Source organism: Agelaius phoeniceus, chromosome 5 (genome assembly GCF_051311805.1).
Source record: "Agelaius phoeniceus isolate bAgePho1 chromosome 5, bAgePho1.hap1, whole genome shotgun sequence".
NCBI lineage: Eukaryota > Metazoa > Chordata > Aves > Passeriformes > Icteridae > Agelaius > Agelaius phoeniceus.
In genome coordinates this window covers 41429994-41453454 of record NC_135269.1, presented here as the reverse complement: position 1 = coordinate 41453454, position 23461 = coordinate 41429994, and the positions used below count along the sequence as shown (strand labels likewise).

The following is a 23461-nucleotide window of genomic DNA, read 5'->3' as shown; positions in this document are numbered from 1 at the left end:
GACAGCAGCATCCCAGGCTGCACAAAGAATATTGCCAGTAGGCTGAAAAAGGTGATCCTTCCACTCAGCACTGGAGAGACACCCTCCAAGTTCTGAGTTCACGTCTGGGCTCCCCAGAGAGTTTAGGGAGCAAGTCTGGTGAGAGACCACACAGGTGACCAAGGATTGCAGCATCTGACCTGTGTGGAGAGACAGAGAGCTGGGGCTGTTCAACCTGGAGAAGACTCCAGGGTGATTTTACCATTTTTTGGAAGTACCTGGTAGAGAAAAGTAAAGAAAACTAAGCCAAACTCTCCTCGGTGCCCACTAAGAAAAAGAGGCAATGGGCACAAACTGAAGCATATGCAATTCCTAAATATAGGAAACTTTGTTCTAAAATGGGATTTATCAGACAGTAGAAAATGGTTCTCAGGGAAACTGTGAAGCCTCCGTTCTTGAAGGTGCTTAAAACCGAACTGAAGTCCCAGGCAACCTGCTCTAGGTGACCTGTCTTTGAGCAAGTGGGTTGGACCAGAGAATCTGCAGAGATGCCTTCTAATCTCCGCTATTCTGTGATTCTCTGATCTGCTCTGGTCACCTACTTTATCTTACCTATCCCCCTAAGGTGTATTCCTTCACAATTGTGCTAACACAGGGCTGGTTTTCTGGATAAATGTGTTTTCTTTAAACAAAATAGTTTAATGTAGAGTACTAGACTCTGAAATGGTTTTGATTCCATTAATGTACCAAAAGCTTTGCTTCGATCCCTTCCATTCATGCTGGGTGTGATCAGTGTAGCTTCCTTCAACCAAAGCAGAGTTTGGTTGATCCATTTTCCAGCTGATTGCCACTTCTCTCAGATCTCTCTGCTTGGGAGGGAGCATTGAGGCCCTTGAGTGTTCACATAGGAGCCATTTCTGCTTCAAAAACCACTGCATTTATCACACAGCTTCTCTTTGGTCCTGTCTGATGTACAGTGAAGAAAGTTTGCATCAGAGCTGTTATCAATGTTCCTTGACAAAGAGGGACAATTCCTTCACACAGCTTCGTCTCCTGAGTCTGACAAATTTGTGTGAAGGTTCTTGCCCTGTAAACACACTAGGTAGAAGTGTGAAAATCCTGGCAATGTCTTAAATTTTGTTGCAAGTTCTTTAGTAGTTCTTCAATCTATAGGTTAGGCTTGACCCTTTATCCCTCCAAGTGATTATTGTGGGGACCTTTGCCCTTCCAAGTAGAGGTTTTCAGTGTTAAGAAGCTCAGGACAACTGGAGGACAGATGATGAAGAAATAGGTAAGATCCTCTGTGGGATTATAGACAGCTGCAAGCTGAATTAGAGTAAGGCCAAGAAGGTTAAAATACCATTGTCTATCTCCCAAGTGCTGTTCTCTTACCACTGTTCCTTAATTTAAAAAAAGCAATAATTTGGTATTCTTATTTTGGTTGTAAAGGAATCTTTGTATAGGTTTTTTTCAGATTCTTTTGAACGGAGTATTCTATGTATTTATTTTATTTCAGTGTAAACATCTAAGGCTTGAATTTTTTCTACTTTGGCCTAAATGTCTGCTTTTGCAGATCTATTTTTGCATAAATAAAACAGGAAAGACAAAAGATATGTAGATTTTATGAAGTAGATAGTATTATGACTACTTGAACCCATATTACAAAAAATATTTGTCAAGCAGATTTTTCATTCACATTCACTTAGGTACATAGGTATATTCTGAGCTGAAAATAAATTAGAAAAAATGAGTCTCATTAAGCATTGCTGTGCTGCCACCTGTGGATGTTTCCCAAGTATTACTTTCGTCTTTTGGTGGGATATTACAGATTGGAGCTCTGTGGAAATGTTTGGGTTTTTTTTTCTTTTAGAGTGAAAATGTGAGAGATCCAGAATTTTCATTTTGTGATTAAAAAATATGAGAAGGAAAAAAAAATATTTTCACTAAAAAGATCAATTTTTTCCAAGATTTTTATTTTGATGCATTTTTTCTGTTAGTGTGATTAAATACACCTGACTTCTGAACGAGCTTTGAAATGGCTATTTCAGAAGTTTTTTTTCTTCAGAAAGCTGAATAATATTCCCTCTGAAGTTACTTATGGCTGTGAGTTTATCTAGACAAAAGATAGCATATTTCACCAATACCTGAAATTCCTAAGTTTTTATAGTTCTGCTTCAGTTGCCATAGGCATGTTGAGTTTGGATTAAGGAGCGTTTTAATTAAGCGCTTTTTGCCATGTTTGATAGCATACGGACAAAAGTAGGATAGACACAAGTAGGTGTAAAGTAAATCACTTTTTTTCCTGTGCCTTGGATCTTCTTTTCAGTCTGGCAGCTCTTAGTCTTTTGTTAGAAAGATGAACTACGAAACTTCAGTGTCATTTGCATAAAATTGTTAATAAGTAGTACCTGAAGCTGAAGAGCCAGGACACTTAGAGGACTGTTCAATTTTCAGTATGTCCATTAATGATCCTACTGTCTCCTCCTCATTTCCCCAGTTCACTGGCATGATAGGTAGTGATGTTTTCTTTGTTTTGGAAGTTTATTTTTATCATTATTTTTGTGCAATATTCCATATGGGATGTGGAGAAATGTTTCCTTGTTCCCTTAGGAATTATAGAATTCCTAAGGGAACAAGGAAATAGGATTATAGAATGATTTGTGGAACTTCAGGAGGTTTCTGGTGCAACCTCCTGCTGAAAGAAGGTTGGTTCTGAGGTCAGAGCGGGTTGCCCAGGGCTTTATCCAGTTGGATGTTGAAAACCTTCCAAGAAGGTGGAGCCTCTTAGTTCCACTACTTGACTGTTCTCAGAGTGAAAACTTTTTTCCTTATATTCTTAACCTCTCATATTTCAACTGATGCCCGTTGTTTCTTTTCTTCCTAGTATGTGCCACTGTGAAGAGCCTGGTTCCATCTTCCCCTTAACTTCATAGAGATACTAGAGGGCTGCTCTTGGGCCTCCCTCAAACATTCTCTTCTGCAGCCTGGACAAGCCCTGATGCTTCAGTCTTTTCTCACAGGGCAAGTGCTTCTAGGCCACTCACAGTCTTGGTGGCCCTCTTCATTCTTTTTTTTTTCCTTTTCTTTCAATTAGGTCTGTGCAAACTCTTACATCAGAATTATTCCATACTTAAACTACAGAGATTTAGAAGAGTATGACTTGACTATTTTTATTATTATATTTCCCCCTTCTATGAAGGTTTCATAGGACAGGTAGACTTGGAATCATTATCATGGGCTGGTATTGTACACAGTATTCCAGTGAGGCTAAAGCATTGAGATGTGTGTGTGTATATATATATGTGCATGTGTACATAACACTAAAAATAATGATTTCTTTCTCATTTTCCTGTGCATCTTAATAACTTTTTTCCAGGTTATTAATATGTAATATGGAAGTATAATTTCAGTGTTAACCTTTGTTATGCTGAAGATTAACCTTTTCTCCTGTGGTTTGTCTCTTGGAGTTTCTGCCTTCTGTTCTATACTTTCCATGATCTTTTCAAATGATCAGTTCAGGTTCAGAGAACTTTACAGAAATTTTGTTAGTTAAAGAAAACTTGTAGAGACAGTAGTACCTGAAATGAAGTGACATTCTGTTAGCTCTTTAGTTCAAAGACAGTTTTCTATAGTTTTACTGTATTTGTTTGCCTATTTTGGCTGCTATTATTCCTCACATTTTGGTATACTTTTAGTTTACTTATTGTCTGTGTTTTGAAACTAACAGAAAACCCCAAATGACTAGGTTGAACAGGACACATAAATCTGGTAACTTAACTATCCAGTAGATTGTCTTGGTTTTAATAAGCACTTTCCATAAGGCTTCCTTGATAACCTACAACATATGACATGAGAAAATAAGAATGTAGGATTCCCTTCAAATTGGCTTCTGGATGCTTTTTTTCTTCTGATTTTAATCATGATCTTAAATAATTCTCCATTGTCAACCTTTTCAAAGAGGAAACATGTTTGTAATCATTTAGCTTTGTCACTTACATTGAAAAGATCAATGCATATATGGCCAACTTTATTAGCTCCTCTAGAAGCGACTCTTTTGAAAATTTTGGTATCTGTTATTTTAGAAAAATATGTCAGCTCTGTACCTCAAAACCTGCTGTGTTGCGATAGATATTTTAGCATTCCAGTACTACCATTAGTGTCATCTTATGCTGTAATGTGAATACTGTTAAAGGAAAAAAAGGAAGTTATCTGTAGTAATCCTCCTGACTTGTACTACAAATATTGATTAATATTCTGAGAAAGTGACAAAATCAGTATATTAGGTGAAAACTAGAAACTATTGAATTATTTCTTAATGGACTCCACATTGTCAGGACATTGTATAATGCTTGACTAACAGAAAGACCTGTAGAAAAATATACTATTTTTTCATTATTTAGTTCCTTGTGTTGGACATTCCTCACACTAAACTGAACAGTTGAACTGATTTCATTTCCTAAACCAGCCCAAAAATCATCCAGAAGACAACACATCTGCACGGTAGGGGGAGTTGGGATCAGCACTACTGGAAGTAAAATCTCTTTGCCATATAGCAAGAGGAAAATGAGATTGCTTCAACCTCGAGTGTCCAAAAGTGTCTGTAATACCAGGAATTTTTTTTTGCAGTGTTGACAGATCCTGAAAGCTTTAGGTGAGGAGGAAGAGAAAGGAAGGAGTTTGATATAGGCATGAAACTCAGCTCTCTACAGCATGTGACTGGTTTTGCTTTGTAATATTGCACAGGTATGATAGGCAGACATAGGAATATTTTTTTTTTTGCCCTACTCAATAAAGTTGCAATTCTTCCAGTCTAATTCTTGTATCTTATGCAATAGCATATGTGGAGCTCTTCTCCTTGTTTACAGAGAGGCAGACGAGACTGGTGAAATACTTGACCTTTCCTCAAATCTTTTAATAAAGGAAAGAATGCAGAAAAGCTTACAATATTTAATGAACAAACTCTTAAGAATATATGCTAAGGCATGGCATGGGGATTACTCCTGAGTGATGGAAATGTTTATGTTTAAAGGAGTATGAAGAGAAACACACAAAAATGGAAAGTGAAATTGTAAATCATACTGCAGTGATTACATCCTGCTGTCTCCAAATGCTGAGAGAAGAGACAAACTGGTATAATTGTCTGTAAGTCTAAACCAAGGTCCTTGCTTTCCTTGGACTAATTTCAGCTCTAAACTGTATCACAAGATTTAAAAGAACATAGCAAGGGCTACGGCACTGTGATTCGAACTTTAGTCACTCTAGCACAGATTGCTGTCTCCAACAGCATCCATAAGCTGATATTAACAAAGAGAATGAAAAGGCCAAGCATCCTCACCTTCCCTCTCCTGCCAAAATAAAAGAAATCTTTTTTCAAATATTGCTCTGAATATGTTATAATTTGAAGTAATAAGCCCTGTTGCCTCTGTCTTCCAAACATGTGCACTCTCCACTTTGCGCGTCTATTACAACCTCCAGCAACAAGTTTCATAAAGCCATTTGTGTCTCAAGAAACACCTTGTTTCGTTCGTTTTAAATCTTGATACAAATTATGTTGTCATGCTGTGGGTTGTTTGGACTACTCTGTTTTATAAATTTTGAGGTAAAGCTCTTGACAGATACTATCTTTGCATAACTTGTAATGACAGCTGTTGCCAGTCTTGGTTTAAAGCCATTATTTGTTTCTGGAAAAGATTGTTTAGGGTTTTTTTCTCTTTTCCTTCCAGGCACTAGACATTGCAGTTCATGGCTGCTTTAACAAAATTAAAACGTTCTTTGTGTAGAACTGATTCAAATCACTTTTCTAAAAAGTCTGTATTATTTTTTGCAGTGTCTGAGCAACACGCCTCCTCTTACAGAGTACTTCCTCAATGATAAATATCAAGAAGAGCTGAATTTTGACAATCCTTTAGGAATGCGAGGTGAAATAGCAAAATCTTATGCTGAGCTTATCAAGCAAATGTGGTCAGGAAAATACAGCTATGTTACCCCAAGAGCATTTAAGGTCAGTAAGGAAATTACATGGAATTACGTTTTGGTTTTGTAATTTTACGTTTATAAAACTTGGAGAAATGTGCAAAAAAAAAAATGAAGTACTGTTTATCAGTATGCAGTTCATTCATTGCACTGGTAGAACACTTGAATGTATTTTTCAGTAGGTGTCACTTGTGCTTTGAGAATTAGTTTTGACTTCCTGTCTCCATTGAAAAGCTTACCTTTTATAACTACAAGTTTTACCTTTTCAATATGCTGCAATAACATCTTAGAAGTATCTACTCTTTCTGACAGTTCAGGTATCAGGAGTGTTTTGCATTTATTTTTTTTAGACACAAGTGGGACGATTTGCACCACAATTTTCTGGTTATCAGCAACAAGATTGTCAAGAGCTACTGGCTTTTCTCTTGGATGGTTTACATGAGGATTTGAATAGAATTAGGAAAAAGCCTTACATTCAATTAAAGGATGCGGATGGGAGACCAGACAAGGTAGGGATTTTGAAGCTGATCATCTTCATTTTAGTCAAAGTTGTATGCTGTAAGATACTTCTACATGATTATGCACTGGAAGGTTGGGAAACTGATTATGTGGGGCTTTTTCTGGGAGACATTTCAGAAAATAGGACAAAATTTTAAAATTGACATCTTGAGAAACTGTGTAAATTTCTGTTTATTTTTAAGATAATGAGGGGGGATGGGAGGATGGTAAGTTCTTTTTTAAGACTTCATTAAGATAATCGTTCTTGTTCAATTCAGTTCTGAGTTCAGTTGAAAAAACAATTCCTGTTCTGTTGTTCTTTTATTTTTATACCTGCAGGATGCAGCATTCTGTCTCTCGCCAGTACTCTTACTTTAGAGAAACCCTTCTTTTGTTATGAGTTAATTCAGATGGAATTTGTAGTTTTATCTGCTTTTTGTCTTCCTCCAAGCTACTTGAAAGTCACTCTCAGACTGTGTAATACCACTGGCAGGATCTCTGTCCTAGGAAAAGCATACATCTTTTAACCTGCAAACCTGATAGTAGTAACATTCTTTACGGGTCCTTTGGAGCGACATTTCTGTGTTTAGGTGGTTACTGAAAATGTTCTGTCAAGGGCTTTTACTAATGATTCTCACTATTCATTTCCTACTTCTTTGTCATAACCCAGATCATGCTTTGTTTACAGGTGGTTGCTGAAGAAGCCTGGGAAAACCATTTAAAGAGAAATGATTCCATCATTGTAGATATATTTCATGGCCTTTTTAAATCTACTCTAGTTTGTCCTGAATGTGCTAAAATATCTGTAACCTTTGATCCCTTTTGTTACTTGACACTTCCATTACCCATGAAAAAAGAACGCACTTTGGAAGTTTATTTAGTTAGAATGGATCCACTTGCAAAGCCTATGCAGGTAAGCAGCTTAGTTTATATACAAACACTTTGATTCATGAGGCATTAACAGTGAACCCAAGTTCCTTTACACAGTGCAAATTTATAAGCAAATCCAACAAGCTTTATTTTTCTGGTATGTGTTCTGAAGTCTGACTTAGGAAAGTGGGGAAGACTATACATACTCGAGGAAGACTCTACATACCTTGTATAGTTTCAAGAAGGAATTGGTAATTTCTTTACCAATTTTCTTTCTCTGGTTGTTATAATAGGGCTTCTTAATCTTTAAAATGTATGCTGACATAATTATTTGAGAGCAGCTGTGATGAATTTTTATGTTTATAAAAATATCTATACTTAATCTGTAAGACTTAATTTCTTGGTTTCTTAATCATAAAAGGCAAATATTTGTAATAAGTGGTGGAAAAAAACCTCATGACTAATTATATTGGGTAGTCTCTCACCTCACAGTCAAAACATTTCAGATGAGATTTCTTTGTGAAGAGTATCCCTTTTGCTGTTCTTGAGGAAGGGGATGATATTACACACCTTAGAATGTCATGAAAAAATGTACATAAGGTTATCATAACCAAGCCATGATTAAATGGTTCTAGCTGTACTTTATACAGTAAGTGGGGATAAGTGAAAAAAATACAACACAGGCACTTAGGTAGGCGTTCAAAAAGGCTCTGACACATGAAATCAGTACTATAAGAAGGAAAGTGGGAGAAAAGAGTGTTCTCAAAGGCAGTATGAGTTGAGGAATTTGAAGGTGAAGGGAGATGTATTAACTGATGGGAGATGAGCCTGCTAAAAATTTAATTGTGAAAATAGGGGATGCACAGTAGTTGCACAGGGGACAAAAAGTAGTTGAAAACTACTGAAGTAGTTGAACGTGATTCATGCGAGATGGTTGTGCTGGAATTAATAGTTTGGGAAGAGTACCAGCTCAGTAGAGTTTTTGTGAGTCTAAATTATTATAAAACTTAAGGATATAGCATGCAATGCTTGGCAGTTAATTACAGAGTTAATAACAGCTTATTTCTAATTAATCCTATCTTTATTATGCAAATAACAGATAAGAGTTTTGTGTGGAGTTTTATTACAAACTTCAGGAGCACTGCATAAGGGAAGCTACAGAGAGGTTTTCTTTGACTTTATTCAAATTCTCTCTCTGCATGTGAAATGAGAATCTGTAGTCAGTGTATGTGTATTTGTAAAGTTATGCATAGAATTACTATATTTTATGCAGGTTTTGGAATTTGTTAGTTGATCTACATACTTTACACCTTAAGTTTCAAAAATATGAAAGAAATACGTGAAGTATGCTGGACATGTGTTGTTTGGGCATTTTGTATATTTGTTCTCTTAATAAATTTAAATTATATTTTCCTTTTTAGTACAAAGTAGTTGTTCCCAAAATTGGAAATATATTGGATCTTTGCACAGCATTGTCAGCTTTGTCTGGTGTTGCTGCAGATAAGGTAAGAGTGATCTCTTAAATAAAGCACAACAAATAGCATTTTAATGTGTATTAACCTGGTTTAACAATGTATACTCCATTTTCTTTTCAGATGATTGTTACTGATATATACAATCACAGGTTCCACAGGATATTTGCCATGGATGAAAATCTAAGTAGCATTATGGAACGTGATGACATTTATGTGTAAGTGTAGATAACACACTTCATGTCTCTTTGCAGTTTTAGTTATTTGTCAAAGCTTAAAACCTAGACACCAGATAAAGATCAAACTAGGAGGGGATATTTTTTTCTTTTTCCCCTTTGTAGCTTTTTCCTTGACCATTTTTCTTTGTATTTCTGATTGTTTTTCTTCTAGATTTGAAATTGCTATCAATAGAACAGAAGATACGGAACAAGTCATAATTCCTGTTTGTTTAAGGGAAAAGTGCAGGCACACTAGCTACAGCCATAGTGGTTCTTTACTGTTTGGTCAACCTTTTCTCATAGCAGTGCCTAGAAACAATACTGAAGATAAACTGTATAACCTGCTGCTGCTAAGAATGTGGTAAGTTTATTGTTAAAAGAAAAACTAGTTTGTTAAGAGTAATGCTAATAGTTGGAGTCAGTAGGCATGTACATTCATGTGCATTTCTAACATACTGATTAGATTTGAGTACTTGTATTTGTTTTCTGTTGAATATTAAATATAAAATCTTAGCCACTAATGTGGGTTTTAATTTTTTTGTTAGCATGACCTCATCCAAAAAGTATTTGAGAAGACAAATAGTTTGACAAATAGTAGAGAGTCAGTCTGTATTGTTAAATAATTCTCTTGTATGCTTAGCTGTTGGTTACGTCTTGGTAAAGTGGGAATGTTTTCCAGTTATTATGCTATGGTTATACTTCCTGTAGCTACTGTTCAAGTTTATGCACTATTTTTTGTTGTAGAAGTACATGGTAGACACTTCCTGAAACTAGACTAGAATTAGTGTCATTACATAGAAGAAATTAAAATCATATAACCTCTAATTTAAATTTATGTTTCTTTCTCTGTGGATGCAACTTTCTCTGTAATATGGTTAATGAGCAATTTAAAAAACTGAATAATGGACAAACAAAGAGTGAGACTAACAATCAAGCTGTTTCAGACCAAGTTGCTGCCAAAAATATACAGTCACATGTGAGCAGGTTTTCCTATGTGCTTGTAACACTAGACACGTTTGGCAATAAAACTGATAATCTGAGTAAATCAGAAAGGAGTGCAGAAATACAGTACAGTAGCAAGGACTTGTGAAAACGGTTTAATTACCAGTTTGAACAATGAAAATTGTTTAACAATCCATTGCTTCTGACTGTTGCTTTCATTTGTTACATTTAGCCGATACGTAAAAACATGTACTGAAAGTGAAGACACTGAAGGTTCCCTGCATTGCTGTAAGGACCATGGTATCAATGGTAATGGCCCAAATGGAATACATGAAGAAGGATCTCCAAGTAAGACTGGAATATCTACACTTGTTTAATATTTGCTGTTGAATTTCAAATGGAAGTTAACTCTCTAGTGTTTTTCAATTACTGTCATTCTGTCTCATTTCTTCCTTTTTATTCTTCCAATTGCTCAAGGTGAAATGGAAACAGATGAGCAAGATGATGAATCCAGCCAGGATCAGGAACTTCCCTCAGAGAATGAAAACAGCCAATCAGAAGACTCAGTTGGGGGTGACAATGACTCGGAAAATGGATTGTGTACTGAGGATACTTGCAAAGGTCAACCACTCACGGGACACAAAAAGCGATTGTTTACATTCCAGTTCAATAATTTAGGCAGTACTGACATAAACTACATCAAAGATGATACCAGGCATATTAGATTTGATGACAGGCAACCTAGGCTTGATGGTAAGTCACAGGGAACAGAGTGGGCAATATTTGGTTCTGAGACTCTTTTCTGACTCTAACGTTTCATTTTCTTTGTGTGCTGTTTGATATATTTTTCTTTTAAATAGTAAATTCTGTATAATTAACTCAACTTTTATTGCAGTTGACTTTTAGAAATACAGAATTTTTATATGCTTCAGTTTTTTGTAATTAATTCATTATACCATTGTTTAATTTATTTTGAAGTGTGTTTGCCCAAAGTAATACAATTTCATGTAAAGCAGGAAATAATATTAAGAGAAAACAATTTTTTTTAATCTCAGAAAGATCTTTCCTTGCTTTGGATTGGGATCCTGAATTGAAGAAGAGATACTTTGATGACAGTGCAGCAGAGGTAAGCTGTTTATGTTGCTCCCTTTCCCAGCACAAATAAAAACTAAACATAAAAAATGCAGTGTGTGACATACGAGATTGTAAGTCTTCACAAGAAGCAGCAACTATATCTTTTTTCATTTTATTCTTAGTAAATACGTTGTCATAAATAAACTTCATATATACATCCATGTAATTAGCAAATCTGAGGCTTATGAACTGGGAAGTAAATCTGAAGCTGTGGAAACTTTTTACTTGAATGGTTTCTGATCAGTTTTTCCATATATAGGAGCTTTGTAGTTACTGTTTATAGTAAGACGACATCACTAAAATGAGTTTTGTTTCATTTGTTCTCTTAACTCAAGAAATACTTCTCTTTAGGATTTTGAAAAACATGAAAGTGTGGAATATAAGCCTCCCAAAAAGCCTTTTGTGAAATTAAAAGACTGCATTGAGCTGTTCACAACAAAGGAAAAACTAGGTGCTGAAGACCCATGGTAAGCACAAAAAATTAAAATTATGTACTGTGGTCTATTTCTCAAAATTAATCAAAACCACACTTAAACATAGAGATCAGTAGCTGATTTATTAATGGCATTTTGAATCTTGTTATTTCAAACATAGTTGAAAATTCTCAAAATGCCTTTTGTTTTGGTCCATTAGTTAACCAAAATTTTTACCATGTACCAGATTTTTACCAAAAGAAGGTTTTATTTCTAAGGAAGACATTTAAAGCATTCACAGTTAGGAGGAAGGGTTGATACTTTAAGTGCTCTAGTCTGTGAACTTCGATGGACAGTGAATGAATAATATTGTGACAAATTCAATATAGTGGTTTAAACAAAGACTCCTTTCTGAGATGAGAGAGGTTGGTGCATACTGTATTTTCTTTATGCAAATACATAACTTGCCTTGCATCGATACATTAAATAGGGATGTGCGTAAACAGCAAGTGTAATGGGATGGGGGATGTCTGTAGACAATAATCCCCTCAAATTCATGTGCTAGGCATGAGGTTTTTGGCAGAGACTTTAATGCTATTCATGGTTCTTCCAAATTCTAATTTGGAATCACATCTGAATATTCATAATTACAGTATGTTCCCTTAAGATCCTTTTTTCCCAGGAATTTTCTAGCAGATAATCTTTCATCAACACCTTTAAGCACAGTATTAAGTTTGAAAAGAGAGTCTGATAATTTTTCTTCAGTGTATACCCAAAAGTTTTGAAGCTCTCCAAACACTGTCACCAGAGTTTCTCCTATATTTGTGCAGGGTAGGGAGCTAACTTACAAAATCTCTTTTTTTTTGGTTTGTGTTTGCTAGATTATACAAAACTGGATAGATTGTTTAAGCTACCATATAACTCAGGTGTGGTATGTCAGCACTTCCATTTTGGCAGCACGTTTTAAGCAGAGCATTTTAACTACTAAATACAACTGCAGAAGTCAAGCAGCTGCTACTAGATGCATCTCACTGGAGGTCATTAATCACATTTCTCTTTATTTGTTAGGTTATCACAAGTGTAATCTGCGAGAGTTCACCATCCCTAGTCCAGCACTGTTTGTGTTCTACATATTCTAAGCCAACTGGGAAAACAGATTTTCAATTCCAGCCTGCCCTTACAGTTCTCCTAATTTTTTGTCATTATCTGATGTTGCTATTTAAAGACACTTGTGCAATCTTTTCATTAGGGTTCATCTCTTTTCTTTTTTTTTTTTCCCTAGATTTTTACTTGTTAGATGCTAAAGTGTAGAATATGCATAGATTACTTCAAAGAAGAGTTTCTTCCATTCATTCTTACTTATCTTCCTCCCTGAGCATTAGTTGCTGAATGGTTCAAGTATGCATTGCAGGGAACAGAAATTTCTAAGTCACAGCCTGTTCAATACTTGCCTACTAAGAAGGGAAATTTCTGGTAATGATTTTTTCCAGGTTCCAGGTATCACTGTAATCTGGTTTTAGATGGCAGATGGGATAGGGTGGTGGATGGATAAATTTGGAAACTGAAACTTGAAAGAATCACAGTTGCTTGTTATTTTTGGCTTTTTTTTTTAATAGTTAGTTTCCTAACACTTTATCTCTCTTTCATAAAATACAAGAATGCTGTGTTTTAACTAAGGATACAGGTATCTGATCAGGGATGTAGGAGATGAGAATCCAATGTTGGGGGATGCTGCTTCTGTGTTAATGATGTTGAGCTTCACTGGGATCACACTTGCACGTTGTAAGCTGGAAGGGATGTCTATGGCATTAGTAACAGAACATGAAGAATGTCTGGTTTTTGCTCATTTAGTTCCTCCCATGAATGTGACTTTTTCTTTGGTAATGTGTTTTAACGTTCATATGGACTACAGTTACTTAAAATTTATGATTTTTCCTTTTAGGTATTGTCCAAACTGTAAAGAACATCAGCAAGCTACTAAGAAGTTAGACTTGTGGTCACTGCCCCCCGTACTGGTAGTTCATCTGAAGCGCTTTTCCTACAGCAGATACATGAGGGACAAGTTGGATACATTGGTTGATTTTCCGATAAAGTAAGAAATTCAAATATTTTGATGCTAGAAGTATAAAATCGTGACTAGGGCATGTGTTTAATACAGCAATAAAATAGGTTTGTTCTCAGTTTCCATGAGAGGATCCAGTAAACTAATGACAAAATGCTTCTGGATTAAAAGTATAAACTTGGCAAAATAATTATAATGTAAAAGTATGAAAGATTGCTTGTTCCTGTTCCATTTCTTACAGAGTGAAAGAGATGTTTTGGCAGAGTAGTCTGGTGTATTTTTGGAGGACATATGAAATAAAGGGCTCTGAGACCACCAAACTGTGGTTAAAAATGCTATTAACATGACTGAATTTTGGTTGGGTTTTGTTGCTTGTTTTACTTTATTTTTGTTTGTTTTGTTTTTAACAGTGACTTGGACATGTCAGAGTTCCTTATTAATCCCAATGCAGGGCCTTGCCGCTACAACTTGATTGCTGTTTCCAACCACTATGGAGGAATGGGAGGAGGGCACTGTAAGTTGATTTCAAGTGTCATCATTCTAGATGTCAGCTTTTATTTCTACGTTGATTTTGATTGAAGTACTGATCACTTTGAATCAATGGTGCTTTTTAATGGTTGAGGGACAATTTTTTTCTATTACCTTGAAATGCTTTCACAAGTATTTCAACACAAAAATCTGTATGCAGTGAGCTTTCAAGGGTAATTGTAGGTTCTTTTATACTTCTAGCAATGCATATTGTGAAAAGAGAAAACATAAGAGCTGCTGTACTCTTACACCTGATTTTGTCTTGCTTCTCTGTACTTCTGTTCATTGTGCTTCTCCGTGAAAGCAGAGAGAAAAAATGACTGAGGGATTGTATTTTGACTGTCCTTTTCATTGTCTTTAGAAGGGAAATGTTGGTGATTGAACTCTCTTTGCTAAAAATAAAGTGTTAAAGATGTTTAATAGTGATAATGAGGTTTAGTTAGTTAAATATTAAGTGTTAGACAGTAACACACTCTAGTAACCGATTGTATTACATCTATGAATATACAAAGTCCTGAGACATTTTACTTTTTTGTCCTAGATACTGCTTTTGCAAAAAATAAGGATGATGGAAAATGGTACTACTTTGATGACAGTAGTGTGTCCACTGCAAGTGAGGACCAGATAGTGGCAAGTATCTTTTATGTTTCCAAGTTTGGGACTGTTGATGTTTTCGTGTCAGGGCTGGAAAAATGAAGAGTAAACCATGAAACCTGTGTTAAATTTGTAGGCAGTAGTTTGTGTTCTCTCAAAGGACAGTACAAACCAAAAATGCTTTGCTACAACATGCAAAAATAACTAACATAAACAGTCTGCATTTCTTTGTAATTTCACCTTGTATACCTGGAAGCAAAGAAAAAGAGTTAGTAACCTGGATTGTAAATGTTTTGTTTGATGCCTCATGAACATAATGTTCTGCCCTCTTTTACAGTCCAAAGCAGCGTATGTGCTCTTCTACCAGAGACAGGACACAATCAGTGGAACTGGCTTTTTCCCGCTTGACCGGGAAACTAAACAAGGTGCTTCAGCTGCCACAGGCATCCCACTAGAAAGTGATGAAGACAGCAATGAAAATGATAATGATATAGAAAATGAAAATTGTATGCACACTAACTGATGGGAAGAACTAGAAGCCATAAAAGAGACTCTCTTACTGGGGATACGGATTGAAAGAGTGAAAATGCCCACCAAATTAAGAATAAAAATCTGAGATGGGGAGTTTCAGATAATAGAATGTAAATCTTTATTACATTTTAACATGTGCAGTACTTGAAGTGAAACAATAAAAACTTAAACAGAAATTGTCTCTAATGCATTTACAGTCTCATATTCACAAGGTATATATAGGAAATCACAAATAAACCCCTTTTAAGTTTTCTGCTGCTGTTCTGATGGATTATGTTTTCTTTTGTTTTGGATGTGAATTAATAACTAAAATATTAAATCTGTGGACTTCTGACATTTACTTTCCTAGTACTGCAAGAATACTACTGCCAAGTCTAGTTTCTGGATGAATATATACATGTTCCTTAGGCTGCCAACAGAGTACAAGAAAAAATGTCATAAATACCTAAAGTAGTTTTCTTGAAACAACAAGTTTTTTTTTCTCCCTATTCTTCTTCTTTTGTTTTAATTTGGTCAGAATAGAAGAAATAGCTTGAAAAAGGTGTTTTAACCTTTTGTGACATAGTGGAACATCCAGAATATTACGTTTATCTTCTGCTGTGGAACAGGTTCTAGATTTCATGCTGCATTAACAGAAAGGGTTTTCAATTAAATGTAAGTATCCGTTGTTGCTTGTTGGAATCTACTCTGCAGACATAATTCCTGTTATCTTGCTTCTAAGACATGCATAATTTTTTATCTGGTAACAGTCCAAAATTTAAATTGTGCTATAAGTTCTCTCTCCCCAGTTTTTGTAGTTTGACAGCTTGCAAACCACTCTGTATTAAGGTCAGAGTTAATAGTATTCTGTATCCATAGTAATGACTGTTTATCAGGCTTAGTTGAGAATTTTTTCAATATGACCTGCCTTTAAAATGTTAATTGACAAAATCACTTTAAAGGTAGGCCTGTTAATTTTCTTTGTGTGTTCCGGATGGAATTCACCATAGCCTTACAGTGTATCTGAAAAGGTAACTCATAAGAGAATTGGCATTTGCATGTTCAAGTCAGAACCTGTACAGTATATAAGGCATACAAACTCCAAGTTGGATTTCAGTTAACTGTGTTCAGGGGTCCAGGATGCCAAAATAAGTGTGACCGTTTGAAATATTTTTTGATTTGCTGCTTTCCCTTTGATCTAGTTGGAAGAATGTATTGTTGATTTGCATACAATACTGCCTTTGAGAGGGGCTCTTAAATGTGGGGGCACATGTCACATATCTACTACCTGGAGAATTGCTTTGTGTCCCACTGTTTAAAATTAAAAAAAGAAAAAAGCAAAAAGTATGACGTTCTTCACTTGAACTAATCAAATACAATAGGTTATAAATTGTGTATTGTAAATAAAAGTTCACTCTGTGAGTGCACATTTTGGTAAATTATTTATTTATGTTAGCATTAAAAAGTTTAAAAAATTGCATTTGACCAGGATATAAATGAGATATGTTGGACATGGCTTTGCTTTATACCTTGATATTAAACTGGTGTTTCATCCTGGTATTTTAAAGCTGCTTTGAGGTTTTTTTTTTAAATGTAAACTAACCTCCTGCATGACAGAGGTTAAAATTTTGTCTGCACTTGAGTTCACTTGGGTTTACATTTGAAATGCGCATGTTTATTTATACAGATTTCAATAAAGCTATTCAAGGCCTTATTTAGTGTTCCATTTTGTTACAAATTCTCTTCCCACGGTGTTTGTGTCATGGGTAGTCTTTGTCTGAGACTTAGATTCTCAGTTACAAACTGGTTATGTAATGACCAACATAGAACAAGATTATTAGTATTTCAAGTAGATAGTATATATAAAAAGGTTTCTCTCTTTAGGCCCTCAAACATTTATAAGACTGTAAAAACAATAATGTCATGTTGTTTGTTTGTGAAAGTAATACTGGAACAATAATCAAATGCAAATACACTAATTGTGAGATGGCTGGGAAATGAGAGAATATATTTAAGATGAGACAAACCTAGGGGGTTGGTGGGGTGGGAAATGATACAAGCTTTTGGAAGCAATTCTAGAGAAGTGATCAGCTCTTTGAATAACACATACAAAGAGCCCCCCCTATATTCATGCTCCCATTTTTCCATATGTTGTGAGCCTAAAACTTGTTTGGAAAAACCACAGAGAGCAAAGGATCTGATTTGACTTATCAAAGTACTTTAGGAGTTTGTAGATTGGAGCTTTAATATCTGATAACTCGGAGGTCTAATGTACTTCGTTCTCCCTTTGAAAATGCAAATAAACACACACATATGGAAAGTTGTATTTGAAGGAATGTACTTACCTACTAATAATTGGATCGTCCAACTAGAACTTAAAAGGATATTGATTGAAGTAACATTTAATTAGGAAAAAAAGTACATAGATTCTTTTGTTGTTGTTATAGTTAATTCAGCTTCCAAGATTACGAACACACAGTTTGTATAATCAGCTTCCTAATCAGAGATAAAAATCATTAATATCTCTATTTGAGTGTCTCAAAGGTTTCTGGGAATTCAGTCATTTTATAAAACACATTCATGTGTAAGATACAGTTCTTCCAGTGTGGACATGCTTTAAAGTACAGAAAGTATATTATTCTTTACAGCGTTTATCAAAAGTTATTCTCATCATTTATATGGAGAAGAGAACCCTAACACCTGTTAAGAATCATGTCAGATAAAAATCTGCCATGCTTTTTTTCATCAAAAAGTTTCCTGTCAGTAAGTATCAGCATAAACTCTAAAATTACAAGATTCAGTTAACTTTGTTAATGTGACGGTCACAGAAACAAAACAAAGTAGGAAGTCAGAGACAGCTTGCAATTCCCACTTATTCCGTGGATTTTGTGACAGCAATATGTAATTTAAAGCCAGGCTGGGAGGGAAGGAGAGGTAAAGAAACCCTGCCCAGGACCTCTTGTTCTAGTTGGCTTCAGTGTTCTGCATGTTTTGGTACAGATAGCTCCATGCTTTGTCCACCTAAACTGAAGTCCCACCTGCCTTCCTGGCACACTGAGGTGAAGTTTGCAGCTTACTTTAGAGCTGATGAGATGAGAAAACTGTCAAGATGTTCCATAGTTGGATGATGTGGAAACATCTGCGGCATTTACAGCTACTTGCTATGGGAAGGCCACAACCACTTCTAGGTTTCCCAAGAAGTTAGCCCCCCTGTTTTGGAGTGTAGTGTATTTTTTCAAGAGATTTGAAATCTTTAGAGGGGAATCTGTACAGCACGCAAAGAAATTAATTGGCAAACCCACTAGGTTTTTAAAAAATTTATGCTGCTTTCTTTATGTCAGAGTTGTAGTTGCAGGGTATGGTTTTTCATTGTTTCTAAGTACTACTAACTTTGACAAAATCACCATAAATGTAGTGAAACAATAGGAAAACTATATCTGATAGAATAAGCATATTCTTAGTCTGCAGGCAAATTGCTCTCTTCAGATTATTTTAGTTCTCTTTCCCTGGGGGGTAAACATTGTGAAAACAGTTCCAGTTCTCTAGTTCTAAGATTGCATGCTTTACTGGCATCATGTTCTCCTGAGACAAGCAGAGAGACCTGTCATACTGAAATTACATCTTGGAATAACATGGAAAGCCAGAATAGTCTAAATGTGACAAATTTATTTAGGGAGTCAACTGAGGTGCTATATATGCCAGGTAGTATTAACAGTCATCCTGGGCCAAATTATGCAACAGTTAATACAGGACTCTCTATTGATAAAGAATTCACATCGGTCTGTATGGTTTAATAAAAGGTAAATTTTGTTATTTGTCAGGGCAGTAACTGAAATAGGCAGTTGGTAATACAGATGCGCCTAAATTATTATAGTACTTGGCACTTAATTGTCACTTCAAGTATCACAATACTCTCATCAACACATGAATGTTCCACAGTATCATCCAACACAAAGTTTAGGAAATTACCAACAACCTCAAAATAATTCCCATTAGGAAGTCATTGTGGAATAGAGATGTTGTTGAAGAAATTGGTGGCACTTGGTCTTAAATTAATGTTTTTATTCAGTGTGCAAAATATTCAGATCATATCTACAGCATGTGGAAAGCAGTAAGCACCCCTACATCCTCTGTAGCCCCGGTGAACAAGCATTCAGCACTGAAACAGTGGCACAAGAACTAGTCCTTGGATACATAAACAGAAATGAGAAATTGGCTTAATCTTTCTGGGTCTCCGGTAAGGAGCCTGTGAAAATACACTATTTGAGTTCCTACCTTTTCAAAGTTTGGATTGTAACCTGGGACACATTATGGAAAAAAAGTTACAACCCCAGAGTTTGCACTAACAGATGGGGAGAGGAAGAGTTACTTTCTCAGAAAAGTAACTTTCTCAGACTACTCCTAGGTGCCTCAATTTGCATGGGACACCTTATGAGTGGGGACTTAACTCTATGCAGGGAGTCTTGGAGTGTAGGGAAACATTCAAATAACTAGTGGTTCAAAACTGGAACAGGACAATCTGAAAATAGAGCTAAGTGTGGGAGTCCTTTATGCAATTTTTTAAAAATGAGAAGGAAGACACTGGCAGAACAACCAGCAGAGGCAAGTGGTGGGTTGTTCTATTAACTCTGGGCTACATGCCTTCCCTGGGCGACAGAGGGAGGCAGCTGAGAGGTGCAAAGGCCCTTCCTCTTCCCGGATGGAACTTAGTCTGAGTCATCTGAGCCACCTGCCCCAGCTTTGAGATCTTTGAATCCATAAACATCCTGTTCTTTTGAGAGGAATGTTCCTCCCTCTTTAGACCAACTGTACCCATTAAAAATCACTTAGAAGTTTTGAGTGGAGGCCTGAATAGATACGTATTTGCTCTGTGCTCACCATGGTTTGAGGGAATGCCTTTACTCACTAGTGTTATAATTCATTAACAGGGGAATAAAACCCATGCTCTTGTTCAGCATAGCAAATGGTATGACTTTCCTTCCCTTCTTTCACCATGGCTTCCAACTTAAACTCATGAAGCCACTCCAAACTCTCTTGTTAGACTGTCCTAGTTCTGGCCAGGGACATGAGGGATGGAGCCTGGAGCCATGTGTGCATGGCCAAGTCATTGTGCTATTCCATATTATCTTACATCATGGCCAGGGGCAGGGAGAGGGCTCATTTCCCGGGCCAGGGCAGGCATTCCTATTTCCAGGGAGAAGTGGGGTAACAATTGTCCTGACCAGAGGGTTTCTCTACCACTGTTTTCCATTGTTTTGGGCCTGGGGGGAAACAGGGCATGAGGAGGGGCAGAGGGACATTTTTTTCTTTGTCTTGGAGCTGTGCAGCACCAAGTTGGGTAGCTCAGTTACACATTTTTTGTATGTAAATCACCCTCCTTTTTGTCTACTTTTGTTATTAATAGTGTTGCTGATATTGTACATTTTCTTATCTCATTGCTGTTTCCAGCTGTTCTTACCTCAGGATCTCTCTTTTTTCTCTCTCACTAGAGGGGTGAGGAAGAGGAGTACCTGTGTGGGGCTTAGCTTCCAGCTGGGCTTAAACCATGAAAAAGACCTTTGACTTATCATTTCCTCCAAGTAACACTTTCCCCCCATTACAGCCTATACCAAAACATATATCTCCCTTTTCCTTCTTTCTTTTCCATTCTGGAGGAACATCCTTGCCTCTCCAGGACAATTTCTGTTAAAACACAATGACCCATTCCAGACATGTTCCTGTTGAAAAATTAGTAATTCCTTAAAAATGAAAATTAAAACCTACATATGGTGCAATTGGTAAGAGGTCTGCAACCAGCTCTGGAGGCATAAAGGCATTTTCCAGAACACAATGAATGCTTGTCTGGAAAAACTTCAGATGAGCTATGCTTGTTTTCAACATCTGTCAACATTCTAAAATACATATTATGCTCTGGGTATTGTATAAATGTGGCTTTTGCCTGAGAAGAAAGTCTGCAAACACAAGGGACAGTAATTACTGACTCTGTATCATCTATACCTATTAAAAGCAAATACAAATAACATATTGATTTTAGGTATAGGAAATAATGTCTTAGCAGATGTCTTCAGAAAATTTCACCTTAGCTATTTATATAATATTTTTGAGATAAGGTAGTGCAAATTAAAAGATAAATCAAAGAAGGCTGTAGTACTACTTAATATGGGAAGTATTAGGTTATCCTCTGTGTAATCTTTGAAATTCTCTTTGCTTTATGTCACGGTCAGTCGGAAATTGTAATTTAGGAAGCTCATTTTTATGATGCACATTGTTTCTGTAATATCAGAGAGGAAGAAATAGTGCAGAACTGTGAGTGTATGTAAAAATGATGAATCACACTAAGACAAGCCAAGAGTATGGACAAGCCTATACTGCATGAATAGAAAAGAGGAATGCAATGAGAAAGTAGCTGTAGGATACTAGTAAGGAGGTGGTAAAGGATTTCAAAAAGGAGCAGTGTCCTATGGTTAAAAAAAGCAACTACTGCAAAAGTCATTAGCAGGCAACTAGAAATTAAAATCTTCGATAGTGGTGGTTTGTCTTGCAGAGATACAACAAAAATAAATTTGGTTTCTAGCAATGGATTTAACTTGTTAGTGAAAGATAATGGTAAACCAGTAGAAAGGAAACAGTCTAGAGGTGATTCCAGCCCATTATAAGGACCGGGAACTGAGTTTCTAATAATTTTTAGGGACTAGTTTACAAAGGAAGGTTTAAAATATCCTGAAGGGGGGGAAAAAAGAATGACAGAATCAATTAGATTGGAAAAGACCTCTAATTGAACAGCACCATATCAACTGGATCAGCATTTAATGCCATGTCCAGTCTTTCCCTAAAATCCTTCAGTGACAGTGGCTGCATTACCTCTTTGGACAGCCCATTCCAATGTCTAATCATCCTTTCTGTGAAGAAATTCTTCCTGATGTCCAACCTAAACCTCCCCTGGCACAGCTTAAGACTATGTCCTCTCATCCTATCACAAGCTGCCTGGGAGAAGAGGCTGACCCTCACCTGGCTAAAACCTCCTTTCAGGTAGTTGTAGAGAGTGAGTGACCCCTGAGCCTCCTCCAGGCTAAAGAACCCCAGCTCCCTCAGCTGCTCATCACAGGACAATGAAGTGTCAATTTCTTTGAAATTCTACTGTTGGTAAGGCTGGTTCTGGCTTTCTGTGATCCTGCCTCCAACAAACTAAGACATTGAAGCCCACCAGACATTTGTATCACCCATGACAAAGTGTGGCTGAGTGGGTCAGGAGTAGAGCCATTAGGTAAAGAATCTATCAATACTTACTACATGTTAACTTCTAATTTTATAGTTGTTTATCAAATGTTCTTAGATCATGGCATGGTTTAGTTAGTTATGACTGAAGCAGGGAAGCAAGGCCCTTAGAAATAAACAGCCATAGGAATCCACTGATGACCATGCTGTCAAAGGGAAATAAGGTTTCAGACTGGCTGAACAAGTTTTACATCCCACTTCATCATCTGTTCAGTAGCTCCAGGGCTTGGCTCTCAGGTGGAACAGTGAGTATTCAGACCTGGAATTTCCTATGCTCTAGCCAGCAGGTTGCCAAGAGCACATCCATGCACTGGTGTGAGGAGACAGATTGTTAAGGTGGTAAGGATGGTCAGTGTTGGGTTTTTCTGTGTAAATCATGTAGCATCTCCACATTCTCTTTCTCTTTTTTCTACACTTGACAGAAAAAATATGTATCATGTATGGGCTGCATTACACATCATACAGGGAAAACTCAGAGATGAACAGATATTAATTCTGTTATTTGTGTAAGGGAATGAAAGACAAATTCAATTTAAAGCACAGAGTAATGCTTGTTTCCCAGGCCAGCCACATACTTTCTGTGTGAGCTGGAAAGTACGAAGGGCATGGGAGATGCTGATAAAATTTTGTGATTATTGTGTCTCTATTGGTCTGTTGTTACATTGCCAGCTCTAACACAGCAATAAATTAATTCAAGCATTGGACAGCAGTTCTTTCTCACAAAAGGTGTTACCAGGTTCAGCTGATTCAATTATCAGCATGCAAAAGGCTAATTATAAAAGAACAACAACAACAACAACAAAAACTCCACTGCTTTGAAAATCTGTTTAGATAAAATTCAAGCAGGAAAAATTGGAAAACAGCTTTGCTGGCTGGTTACACGAGAGTCTTGGAAACATCTAAGCCTCTGGTCAAGAGATTTGTGTGCAGGCTCTGGAGTTCTGCACTCAACAGGAAATCACTGCTGAGTACCTAGTACACATCATAGGTCTG

At 36.5% G+C, this 23461-nt stretch overlaps 1 protein-coding gene across 4 annotated transcripts in view; it reads left to right on the top strand.

Annotated features, from left to right (window-relative positions):
• USP15 (ubiquitin specific peptidase 15) overlaps window positions 1-16907 on the top strand; it is a 60506-nt gene extending 43599 nt beyond the window's left edge. For all 4 annotated transcript variants that reach the window (XM_054631993.2, XM_054631992.2, XM_077178873.1 and 1 more), the window contains 14 exons: window positions 5807-5980; window positions 6303-6461; window positions 7139-7363; window positions 8742-8825; window positions 8916-9010; window positions 9183-9371; window positions 10185-10300; window positions 10430-10705; window positions 11008-11078; window positions 11438-11553; window positions 13442-13591; window positions 13972-14075; window positions 14631-14719; window positions 15021-16907. In XM_054631993.2, the coding sequence (XP_054487968.1) occupies window positions 5807-5980; window positions 6303-6461; window positions 7139-7363; window positions 8742-8825; window positions 8916-9010; window positions 9183-9371; window positions 10185-10300; window positions 10430-10705; window positions 11008-11078; window positions 11438-11553; window positions 13442-13591; window positions 13972-14075; window positions 14631-14719; window positions 15021-15206 (2034 nt within the window). In that variant the 3' untranslated portion in view covers window positions 15207-16907. The remainder of the gene's footprint in view (window positions 1-5806; window positions 5981-6302; window positions 6462-7138; window positions 7364-8741; window positions 8826-8915; window positions 9011-9182; window positions 9372-10184; window positions 10301-10429; window positions 10706-11007; window positions 11079-11437; window positions 11554-13441; window positions 13592-13971; window positions 14076-14630; window positions 14720-15020) is intronic.
• The last annotated feature ends 6554 nt before the right edge of the window (window positions 16908-23461 follow it).